This window comes from Chrysochloris asiatica, unplaced genomic scaffold (genome assembly GCF_000296735.1).
Source record: "Chrysochloris asiatica unplaced genomic scaffold, ChrAsi1.0 scaffold00077, whole genome shotgun sequence".
Taxonomy (NCBI): domain Eukaryota; kingdom Metazoa; phylum Chordata; class Mammalia; order Afrosoricida; family Chrysochloridae; genus Chrysochloris; species Chrysochloris asiatica.
Window position 1 is genome coordinate 9817035 of NW_006408595.1, and position 12977 is coordinate 9830011.

Sequence of the window (12977 nt, forward strand, 5' to 3'; positions counted from 1 at the left end):
CATGAAGTGACTGGCTTACAAGCTTTCAATAGGAAACCTAGTTCCAGCGGATACAGGGAAAGGTAGAAACTCCACTGAATTGTTTCCAACCTGTCTGGATGGGGTTGATAAAAGGTGAGGTGGAAAGGACTCCTGTGGTTCAACAAGGAATGATTAATATCAGGTCTGACAGTGAGTGTTGGAAAGGTAAATGTAAATGTTTGGTAGCAAAAGGAGGGGAGTGGCTGATTTTGCAGTTCAGGAGTGGAGATTCCTGGAACCATCAAGGGAGAAAAGCGAAGTGGGAGACCCTGTCTGGGGAGGCAGTAACACTAGGGATGACAGCAGAGAATGACATGGACATGGACGGAAGGAATGGGTGGGGACTCTGAACTTAGGCAGGGAAAAGGACTGTGTGCTGGTGACTCGGGGACAGGTGTGTGGGGTGCACCCTTTGGTTGTTTGATGATACATGCAGGGGATTGTGATCATTGCAATGAAACAAAATACGACAGGATGAATGTTCACCCATGTAAACTAACACATAATTCACAATAAAAACTTAAAAAACAACAACAACAAAAAAACACCCAAGAACAGTTTTAGATTTACCAGAGAGAAGAAAGTTCTTAACACTACTCAATACATCATTGTTTCACTAAATAATTGAATTTACTCTTTTTAAATATAGCACCCACAGAAATAATGAACTCTGATGGACTTAAATATTAGTTTTTCTAGAGAAATGCATCATTAAGGAAAAATATATCAGCTGATGTGCTAAAGTCATACAATTATTGTGGTGTGTAACCTTTTATGAAAAACCATACATAAGAAGAAATTCATAAAAGGCTTCATCTTTATTATGTTTGATTTAAAATGTAAAAGTTCTCCTTTCAGATCAGAGGAGAACCTGGCTTCAAAAGAAACAATGCCCTTTTCCTTTAATTTAAATATCTTAATGGTGGTGAAGTTTACAAATGAACAGAAATTACTTTTGAGTCAGAGAAAGTTGAATTTAAGTGTCACAGAGAGTAAATGATAAATGAGCCCAGAAGAGCTACTAATGCAAGTCCAAATTTGGCTGTGTAGGTTTTTTAAATTTCTGCACCAAACCTGAATTGGAGGAGCAATGATCCTCATGGGTGAGAGAGAAGAAAAAAAAAAAAAAAATCCATTATATCTTCAACGTTGTAAATACGTAAAATATGTATCCTTCAGTGCCTAAAAAGATTTTCATAACACTATATATTAATCTTGAATGCTATTTTATGTGACAACTTTTTCAGTTGCTTTGATGGATATATGATGTCAATGAAAAGGCCAATTCATGTTCGGAAACGTCAGAATGCTTTTAGTCTCCTTGCTTGTTTTAAATTTGCAACCTTTGACTTTTTTAATTAGAGAAACTCTACCATAACACACCACAAGAGAGTGCATCATTAACCATAGTTTGGAAAGTCACAGTGTCTGCTCAAATTCCCTAATTAATCCCACAGGGCTCGATCCTCTGGTTATTTATCCTGGCTCTGTTAGCAGGCTTCCCATTAAACCCAATGGGAGACCTGTGTGCAGGGTCTGCAATCAGAGAACTGAGCACCATTCTGCTTCTCTCCCTTTACATCTCTTGGAACAACTCCATGAGGCTATCACTCTTCTTGTTTTCAAAAGGAAGCTTCTCAGGATGCCTCTCTATTCCATAGTTAATGTTATAATAATATACAGATACTGGGTATGGCAGAATTTACTATTAAATGCTTTTGTTGTGAAATAGTATGTAACTGTCATAAAAATACAGGGCAAGAAATTAAGGAGGGGCAAGCTGGTGGGGTATACCCTTTGGTTGATCAACGATGCATGGAATGGATTGTAACCATGGCAAGGAAACGACATACAACAGGATCAATGTGAAGCTGATGTTCTCCCATGTAAACTATCACATAATTCACAATAAAGCATTTTAAAAAAAATGAAGGAGGAAAGGAGGGAAAAAGAGAAAGATAACTCTTGTTTTCCACGTGTCTTCTTATGTGGGTTATTTTCATGTCCAACTCATTATAGTTCCTGTAGTGGCCCTGAGCTACTATCTAGATAGGCTACAGATGAGTTTCCTTTTCAGAAACATTCCATTGGTTAAGTCAGCTGCTTAAAAAAAGTCTTTCTAAATGAAAATCTATATGTTACCTACAGAAATAAGAATTAGCTGAGGTATCTAATAAGTAAATTTAAAGTGGTAAAAAGAAACAAAACATGCAGATAAATGATATGAGTGATTAAGGATTTTTTATCTGAGTAAGGCATGTTGAGCAGATCATTTGATTTCCAGACTTTTCCAGTTTTCTCAACTATAAACCAGAAGATTATAAATAACGTCTGCATCACAGGACTGCTGGATGAAATAAGGTGATTTTTGTGAAAAGCATTTCAAACACCTTCAAAGAATCATATGCTTATTTGTAGTTGTGGTATTTTATTATTATTATTATAGCCCAATTAACAAGCAGTAGAAAGAGAATACAAAATAGAATAGAGCTATTACTTGTTTTTCATGAAGCATTATGCTGACATTACTTTGAACATGGACTAGAATCCCTTGAAATGCAGGAGATCAAGAAAGAAGGTAGAAGAGGCATTATTATCCAAAAGATAGCATTAAAAAGACAGGAATAGGTTGAGAGAGGACAGTGTTTTAACATAAAGGGTGAAGTAAAGAGAAACTAGGGAGATGTTGAATTGCATGTCTAAATACAATAACTTATAGTCTCTATGGATTTTACTATGTGTCTAATACTTATTAAGATTCTGATCTCTAGGCTCAACTAGCATTTATTCAACACTTTCAACATCCTAGGCAGAGTCCACAAATAGGGAGATGGCTAATGCACTCTGTTCCTAATGGAAAGGCTGCAGTAGAAAGGCCTGTTGATCTACTGCCCAAACCAGTTGTCATTAAAAGCCCTATGAAGTACAGTTCTACTCGGACACACATAGGGTCTCCAAGAGTCAGAAACAACTTGATGTCAACTGATTTGATTTGGTTTTTAGACATGCTAGACATTCACTGTTCAAGTGAGTTGACTTGCAAATCATAAACAGAATTGACATCCTAGCAATGGTGGAGATAGTGAAACATTTGGGACTTGTGACCCTTTTAGTATGCATTTCATTTACTATAACACAAATAATTTAACAAATATCAAGTGTTATGAGTTGAAAAATTCCTCACTTACATTATGCAAAATAAGTTTGAAAGCCAATACACATGCATTTGATACATTTGATTCCCTTTTCAGCTATAAAAATCACTATGACTTTTATATGTACTATAGAAATACAGCTAAATAAGATCAATGCTTTTCCAGAATAATTCTTTAGTGATGATATGGCGTAAAGGTGCCCATCTGTTCAGCAGCATATCTAAGTATTTCAAACCATCAATTAACAATTATTTCTTAAGCTCTAGATTGTATCTATTTTAGAAGAATTCAAGAAAATGAAGTCTATAAGCATAATACACATATAGCAGGAAAACATCCACACCCATATATCTGAAACACTGAGTAAGTAATATGTTGTTGTTGTTGTTAAGTGCCATCGAGTCAGTTCCGACCCATAGTGACCCTGAACAGGGTTTCCGAGGCTGTAAATCTGTCTCCCAAGGAGTAGCTAGTGGGTTCACTCCACTGACATTTTGGTAAGCAGTCAAGCATTTTAACTATTGCACCAACAAAGCTCCTTAAATAGCAGTTGTTTTTGTTGATAAGTACCATTGAATGGCTTCCAACTAATAGCTACCCTGTTGTTGGTGGTGTTATGTGCCTTGGAGTCGATTCCAACTCATAGCAACCCTGTACAGGGTTTCCGAGGCTGTAAATCTTTATGGGAGCAGGACCAAAAAGCAAAAGGAATGTCTGCCAGATAAGCCACAATGAGCAAAGGAGCGGAATGACACCTACAGGACTAATGGGTTTCTTGTTGAAGAACTATGTAGGTCCGGGTGAGGAGGACATTAAAGTCTGAGCAAAGGAGTACCAACTTGATTTGAAAAGCAACAAGAAGGCAGTACAAAGCCTCAAATAGAAGAAATTATGTTTTGTGAACATTGATCTGGATAGCATATACTGAATGGGGAGGAACTGGGAGAGGCAATGAAGATGAGGGATGGATTATACAATAAGCTAGGTCAGCATGGGTTTACTTGTGTTTACTTGTGGACAGATCACTACAGATTACTAACTGAGCACAAGTTAAACCCATGCTGACCTTGCTTACTGGGTAATCCATCCCTGTCAGAGACTGTCAATTTGAAAAGAGGTATTGATTATGTAAGGAAGCACTGTGGGGTTGCCAGTCATAACTAGAAGCAAAATATTTGATGTGGGGGAAAAAAAAGCCTACTAATCACTACAGATTAGTAAATAAGGCTGTGTTTAACTGGCTTGTTGCGTAATCTGACAATGATGTAGATAGAATGACTAAACAGAAGATAGTATAAGTAAAAGAGGATCTCTGGCCGCAGCAGAAAGAATGAAAAAGAATGAATTAATCTAAGAGAAATTAGTCTATCAATAAGAAATTTTATACATTTTGAACCAATAAATAACATCATGACAAAAGGAGAAAAGATTGAAGTTGTCAAAGATTTCATTTTGTTTGGGTGCACTATCAGCACTCAGGAAAAAGCAGTTTAAAAAAATCAAATGATGTACTGCATGAGGCAAATCTGCTGCTGCCATTTTGAATCTGATAATTATATGATGTATTACGCTAAGAACAACAAATTCAAGGGGAATGGTGTGGTGGGTTACATACTGGGCTTTTAACCGCAAGGTCAGCAGTTCAAATTCACCAGCCTCTCCATGGGAGCCAAATGAGGCTCTCTGCTCCTATAAAGATTAACAGCCTCGTAAAACCTAGACAGGGTCGCTATGAGTTGGAACCAACTTGATGGCACACAGCAGCAACAGAAATCTAGAAAAGGGCTTGGTACATAAAGGCACAGATTAGCCAACAAGCAAGGTAAGCACAAACATACTTGTGATTACTTATTAATCTGTACTGAACAATTTCACATGGGTTTCACTACAGATTAGTAAGTAATCTTATGCTTACCTTACTTTCTGTTTACTCCATCCCTGGCCCCAATAACCAAACCCACTGCCATTGGGTCGATTCCAGCTCATAGAGATCCTATATAGTGTTTCCAGAGCTCTAAATCTTTATGGGAGCATACAGCCTCATCGTTCTCCTGCAAAGCAGCTGGTGAGTTTGAACTGCCGACCTTATAAGTATTCCTGTGCTTATCCTACAGAGTCACCAGGGCTCATTCCATCATTGTCACTGGTCATAAATTTGAAACGAGGCTCTAATTCTGTTGGAAGATGCTGTGGGGTTAGAAGAAAGATACTTGCCAGTTATACCTAGAAGTGCAGTCATTAATGTAAAAAAGAAAGTGTTCACTATAAATTAATGTTGTTGTTAGGTGCCATCGAGTCGGTACTGACTCATACGACACTATGTACAGCAGAATGAAACACTGTCCCATCATAGGCCAACCTCACTACTGTTGCCACACTTGGGTCCATCGATGCTGCCACCTGGCCAATCCATCTTGTTGGGGGTCTTCCTCTTTTTCTCTGACCCTCCATCTTATCAAACATGATATTAAGTGCAAATTAATAAGTAAACCCATGCTTTCCTTGCTTATTGGATAATCTGGCACTGAATACATAATATTGTTGTTGTTATTGTTGTTGCTAAGTGCTGTCAAATCAGTTCCGACCCATAATGACCCTGTATAGGGTTTCCAAGGAGCGATTGGTGAGCTTGATCCACCAACCTTGTAGTTCAAATCAACCAGCAGTGCTACACCAGGAGTGAATACGTAGTAGGTAATCACTAAATATATTTGAACATGAGTGAATATATTTAACAATCGCAAAGAAGAATCAGCAGCTTATAATAAAAATAATGCCCATAAAATTATGATTTAAAATGAATCCAAAAGTATTGCTATGAAATATATTAGTTAAAATAAAATATATCAAAATGTGAAGTAACTGTTTGAGAAATCCTCCCTCTAGGTCTATATACTCGTAAAGTTGGTGTTTCTATCTTTCCGGAAGAATTTTATGCTCTTTGATTTAGACCACGTCAAAACAGTGGTTTTGGCATCCCTGAGGGACTTAACTTGTATTCTGTTTAAATGTTTTTCGAGTTTTAGGAACAAAGAGACATCTGAAGGAGCAAGAAAAGTGTTGTAGGGTGGATGGAGCAAGGAAATTCTCGTAGGACAGCTCTTGCTACCATCAAAGAATGAGCAAGTACATTGTCATGATGGGAAAAATTCCTCGGCACAACTTCCTGGCCTTTTGCTCACTAATGCAGTTTTCCATTTTCTTAAAAGTTCCTCATGATAAGTCCCTGTGGTCTTATTGTGCCCTTTGAGATAATCTATCATGATTACCTCTGTGGAATCCTAAAAACAAAACAACAGTCACTATAACGTGAGCTAACCTCTGAGCCTTGGATTTAACTAGTCCAGCAGATTCTCTTGGAAGCCACTATTTTGGCTGAATCTTTTATGAACTTGCTGATAGTGGTTATGAATTGGGCTGCTAACGTCAAACTCAGCAGTTCAAAACTACCAGCTGTTCCGTGGGAAAAAGATGAGGCTTTCTGCTCCCATAAAGATTTATAGCCTCGGAAACCCTGTACAGGGTCGCTATGAGTTGGAACCAACTCCATGGCACATAACCACCACCACCACATCATTACTGAGAGAACTTGTCTGCAAGCATCCAAGGCATGTTTGAACACATTTTATTTAGAACCCTTGTAGCATTACTTTTTTATTCTACTCTTGTATATGTATTACGTGGATTTGTATTATATGGTTTCATATTGTAAGTATTTATTATATGGCTTCATATTGTAAATAATAGTGCTATAAGTGTGGATTATTATATATTAGATATCACACATATTATAATGAAAATACATTATTTTATATATAAATTCTAACTATACAATATGGAAGCATTAAAATCATCAGGTAAAAATGCATTGCTTGCAGAAAATCTTTCAAAATAGTGGATCTTAAAGAAATCCCCATTATGAGCTGGGGAATAGAGGAGTCATGTATTTCCTTTATCATAGAATAAAACCAGCCAAAAAAAAAAAAAAAAAAAAGTTGAAACTCCATACTGTGCTTGTAAACACCTATGGAGAATAAAAAAAAAAAAAAAAAAGGTCCTTGTGTAGGAATGAATCAGAACACTTAAAGAAATACTCTGATTTAAAGGTCAATTTAAAAATGGATATTGATTTTTAAGGCAGAGAATGTCTCTTTTAAATTAAGGAAGCAAAAGTAGTTGGTTTCCAAATAGCCAACAACAAATCATCATGTGGTCAAATAAAGGCTGCATGCTTATAATGAAGGTTTTCTGTCTCTAAGGACATATGGCACATGCTTGATATTTGCAAAAAGTTAGTCTGTTACAGTTGTTGAGTGCCACGATGTAGGTTCTAACTCAGAGTGACCCAGCAGTATATGGTTTCCAAGGAGGGTCTGGTGGGTTTGAGCCTCTGATCTCATAGTTTTCAGTTCAGTGCTTATCCTACAGTTAGATCAATCTAGAATCCTCCTAATCCTCCAAATGCCCAAAATACCACAAAATTGGAACTATTACCTGCAACATGCACAATTTATGTAAAGTTACTCAGAATTGTAGTCACACAATTAATGAGAATGATTCAAATCCATGCTTCAGCAAACTTATGCCTTCTTACTGGATTTGGACTATTTCCAGAAGATAATAAACTACCATGAACATTAGTTACAACTTTAAAAAATAACTAGAAACCTATTTACTCCACTGGAGCTATTTACTGAATACTACAGCACATAAATATAACCACTGAGATTAATCACTGTAGCAAAAAAAAAAAAAAAAAATAGTGGTGGGCACTTTATCTTCCTGTTAATTGATTGCTTTTGTTATACAACATCGTCTGGAAAAAACTGACTACTATTCTAAGTGCAAGCCACAGTAATCATGTCAATATGTGAGCTATCTGAGTATCTAATTATGGAAAAAAGAGAAAGCAATTTCACAATGGCAGTATTGTTCTAATTCAAGAAACCAGCCATATGAACTTATTACTCTGACATATAGCAGAAATCTGAAAAACTGTAATTTGAAAGATAATTATTTTTAGCTGATTAATATGCTTCAAATTAAATTCACTGCTTTTAATGGGCCCATCAACTTGACAACCTGGGAAATTAATAAATTTTACATGCAGTGATACTAGGAAATTTATACAGCTGAGCTACACATCATTACAAGGATTACCTTCACAGTAGGCATTGTCCTCTCGAAGTGCCCTGAAACCATCTCGACAGCTACAAACCGCCCTGTCATTCAGATTTCTGCAGAAAGAATTCTCCATACAGTTATGCCTTTCAGAACAAAAGTCATAACCTGCAATAAAAAAAAATAAATAAATAAAAAGGATTATGGTAAAGGAAACTATGACAAAGCAAATAAACTGCATCTGCTTAATATCTTCCCTTTATTTTAAGCTATTTTTAATTTTTTTAATCTAAATAATCTATTTTTAAATATTTTTGTCTAATATTTATAGAATCACATGCTATGACCACCAAAAAGTTGTTCATATTTAACTCAATGATTTCTCATTTCTAGATCTTCCTTATTTTTTATTTTATAAATACTACCTAACCCCTAATATTCTAATGATTGCCCCTCATACACATGAAACAAAGAGTCTTAAAGCCCAAAATGAAAGATTATGAAATAGAAAGACAACATAAGATGAAGGTAATCAGAGCTAGAAGTCAACCATGTTTTACAACTATGCATAATAGATACCAGGCCAGACAATATTATATATTTAAGAATTGAAACAAAAAGCTTAGCAGTCTTAAAAAAATTAAAAACATAAAAAATGTGCTCAAACTGTAAAATGACATAGCTTTAAACGAATTTTCTCTGGAAATTTGCAAGGCAAAGTATGTCCACTCAAAAGAAGAAGAAAAATTTTTATGAATAACAAAGATCTCACAGATCTCAGAATCTTTACAAGAGGAAAGAAAAATGGAACATGTTATAAACAGTGACACCAATCATATGCAATTTCTCAGGATCTCGTTTTCCTGTCTGAACTCTCTTGTTCAAAGATCATACTAAGATGCTGAAATGAAAAGCTTGAATACAAGAATCCATATTTAATGGAAATTACATGATTATACATCATTCAAACATTTTTCAAATTGCCTGATGCATAAGTTATCTATCTAGTTCTACACTGTAATGAATTACTATTTTGGTCCATGTATAAAAGAAAAGAAGGCTAGAGGAGTATATTTCATGTAGCTCAGAATCAGTTCAACTGCTTGAAGCCAAGAGAAGATTTTTACTAGAGAAAATCAGAGGGTGGAGATTCTAATGTGGTTCAAGTTAGTTGGTCACCAAATTTCCATACAACACTGTGATTCAGTAAGTGAGTGGACTAACCCATACTGTGACCATCATACTTGAGCATGATGATTGCTGTCCACTCTGATTTCTGCATGCTCATGCTGACTAATTTGAATATTACCCCAAAGTCAAAACATACATCCCAAGAAATACAACTATGAAGTACAGTAAAATCCTGCTGATACAATTCAGCAAGACTAATAAGGGTGACTGATGATCATAAAATGCAATAATGGCATTTAAAAGGAAAATGAATCAATTCATTATTTCTATCAAAGCAAAATGAAATAGAAAAAAGGTATAGTAACACCATAAAATGATTGAGTCTATGTTGTTGTTGTTATTGCAGTTAGCAGTGAGTGCTTATCCTAGCGGGCCACACCAGAAGTTCACGGGAGAGTCCATAACAGCATTAAATGACTTAGCAAACTTAACTTTTCTTTAACAAGATGCTTCACAATCTAAATTCTCATGATTAAAGCTCAACATTTAGCAGTAAAACATTCATTCATTCTATGACGACGAAAAGTTAAAAACGCATTCTCCTAAAGTCTTTTTATTTCCTTCTTCTTTGTGTAACTAAGTTGAGACCAAATTTCTTAAATGTATTTCATTGTCTTTCAACAATGTCTGAGGGGGAACAATTTCAGTTAAAAAAAATTTGTCAGATCCCAAAAGGTATTCCAGTAACTCAGAACATTACCAAACTAAAATGAAAAGCCTTCAAAAGTCATTTGTATTTACTTTAAATTAAGACAAATTTATAAACAAACAAAAATATTTCATTTTGGCCTGTTTCTTAAGACACACACTGAATCAAGATATCTAACATAGTATATGTCATCACCTAGAAAGTTTCAAACAACTTTTAAGGAGCTATGACTAAGAACAGATACTTCGCCCCCTGATGTTTTTTATTTTCTTTCATGAGTTTATATTTTCAAAACCATTTTACATTTTCACTTCACCCATTTTTCATACTCCTGGTGTGGTGCTATAGGGTCAGCAGTGGACTGCAAACCACAAGGTTGAACCCCCAAACTGCTCCTCGGAAACCCTATGCAGGGTGGCTATGAGTCGGAACTGATTTGATGGCACATAACAACAACAACAATATTGTCTAGGAGTAAGGAGGTTCTGTATGATAAGCACTGGGCTGTGAACAACAAGATCAGTTGTTTGAGTCCATTAGCTGCTCTATGAGAGGAAGATGAGGCTTTCTGCTCCTGCAAAGACACACAGACTCAGAAACTCTATACATCATACATTATATATTGTCTATAAAAGTACCATGGAGTGCTAGAAGAACAAACAAATCTATGTTGGAAGAAATAGAGCCAGTATGCTTCTTAGAAGCCAGGATGACAAGGCTTTGTCTTTCATATTTCAGACATACTATAAAGAGGGAGCAGTCACTAGAAAAGGACATCATGTTGGTAAAGTGGAGGTTCAGCAAAAAATAAAGGAAGACCCCAAAAACATGGACCGGCACAGTGGCAATATTAATGGGACCAAAAGTAGCAACAATTGTGAGGATAGCTCACAACCAGTAAATATTTTGTTCTGTTGTACATAGGGTTGCTATGAGTCAGAAATGACTCAAGGGCCCCTAACAACAACAAGATTGTCTATACCACATGCTACCTCTATCTATGATAATTCACTTCCAGTTCTGCCTCACTAATAGTGAGACCAGTCATGTTAACATCAAGAATTGTCCAACTGTAAGACAAAAGTGTGATCTGTCTTTTCACTATTTTAGGCTAATGTATCATTTAATTTTTATCAAACGGGGTTTTATGAACCAAAAGACTTAAAAACTGAAATTTTCGGTCAATCAGATTCTAGTTTACTCTTAACAGTGGCAAACAAATATTTTAATTTTTTCTCTCAACAAATAAATTCATAGACTTAACTGGTTATTTTGCTGCTTATAGAAAAAATGCCAGAGTCAAAGATTAACTGATGTGGAGTAGAAAATTAAGATTTGATTAAAGTGTTTTGTTTCCTATTTATAAGGAATAGCTAAAAAAAAAAAAGAAGAAGAAGAAGAAGAAAAATTATAATATGCATTGGAAATAAGCCATCTTCTTGCCACCTTCATAGTTCATAGTTAGATTTCTATTCATATGTGCTTGGTTTATGGAGTTGACAGACCTGGGTATGCATCTCATCTCTGTAATGATTAGCTGGTAAATTAAAAGCTGTGTAAGTTAATTAACCTTTCCAAGCCTTTGGATGTTCTCACCTGTAAAATTAGGATATCTGTCTTACAAAAAAGCATGAGTTTCAAATGAAATCATCTGTGTAAAAGTACAATAAATATATTATTTGTAATTTGGAGTCCTTGTATGGCACTGTATGATAAGCACGGGATTGCTTATCCTAAAGTCAGCAGTTCAAATCTACCAGTTACTCCTTATAAAACCTGTACAGGGTCACTGTGAGCCAGAACTGACTCGACAACACATAACAAAACAACAAAGTTATTAGAATATTAATAATAACCTACCAACAAAATATGGGGAGTACAGTGGCTCTGGAAGATAAGCCCTGGACTGTGAACCACACGTCCACCAATTGCCCCACAGTAGAAAGATGAGGTTTTCCGCTCCTTGGAGATTGGGACAAGATGGTGAAGTAGATAAAGGTGGTACAAAGCATCAACAACAAAGATAAGGAAAACCAAATGAAACAGATGCAGATGATAGTCCTGGAACTGAGTTTCAGATGAAGGGACAGAGAAGTGGACTGAATGCTTACTAGGAGAGAGAGCTGAGCAGACATAATATAAAAAGGAGAGACTGATGATCTATGGTGGCCAACCAGATGTGCCACAGCCATCTTGAGCTTTTGTGAGCAGCTCCAGAGACAAGAAAACATACTAGTGTTGCAGAAACCTAATGGTGGCTCATAGAGATAAAAGTATGAATTTTTTTTTGTTCCCTATGCTACCCTGGTGATTACGGATGAGGCTAATTCTCTTCCAGTGATCTAAGCCCCAATGAGATGAGAATAGCAATTTTGAGCCCCATAAAAGGACAGAAAAACTATCCACATTAACCTCATTCAGGTAGCTCCAGCTCCAAATCTGCAGAGTTGGCTCTGGCCAGCTGTGCACTAGCCCTCACTAGTAGAAGCAGCTGAACAGATATATGGAGGAAATAAAAAGAAAAAAGAAGGAAAAGAGACTGATTATTTGTACTAGCTGGCCATCTTGAACTTTCTCAGGTGACTGTGAAGGCAAGAGAGAAGTTGTTATCAGGTGCCATCGAGTCAGAACCGACTCATAGCGACCCCATTCACAGCAGAACAAAACAATGTCAGATCCTGGGCCAACCTCACTAACACTGCCACACTTGAGTCCATCTGACTAATCCATCTCGTTGGGGGTCTTCCTCTTTTTCTCTGATCCTCCATCTTACCAAGTATGCATGATATCCATCTCCAGCGACTGTTCCCTCCTAACAATATGTCCAAAGTATGAGAGAC

General features: G+C 36.2%; 1 protein-coding gene across 3 annotated transcripts in view; it reads right to left on the bottom strand.

Annotated features, from left to right (window-relative positions):
- The window catches only part of NELL2 (NEL-like 2 (chicken)), a 646329-nt gene that overhangs the window by 300798 nt on the left and 332554 nt on the right, over positions 1–12977 (bottom strand). For all 3 annotated transcript variants that reach the window (XM_006865319.1, XM_006865320.1, XM_006865318.1), the window contains one exon: positions 8337–8465. In XM_006865319.1, coding sequence (XP_006865381.1) covers positions 8337–8465 — 129 coding nt within the window. The remainder of the gene's footprint in view (positions 1–8336; positions 8466–12977) is intronic.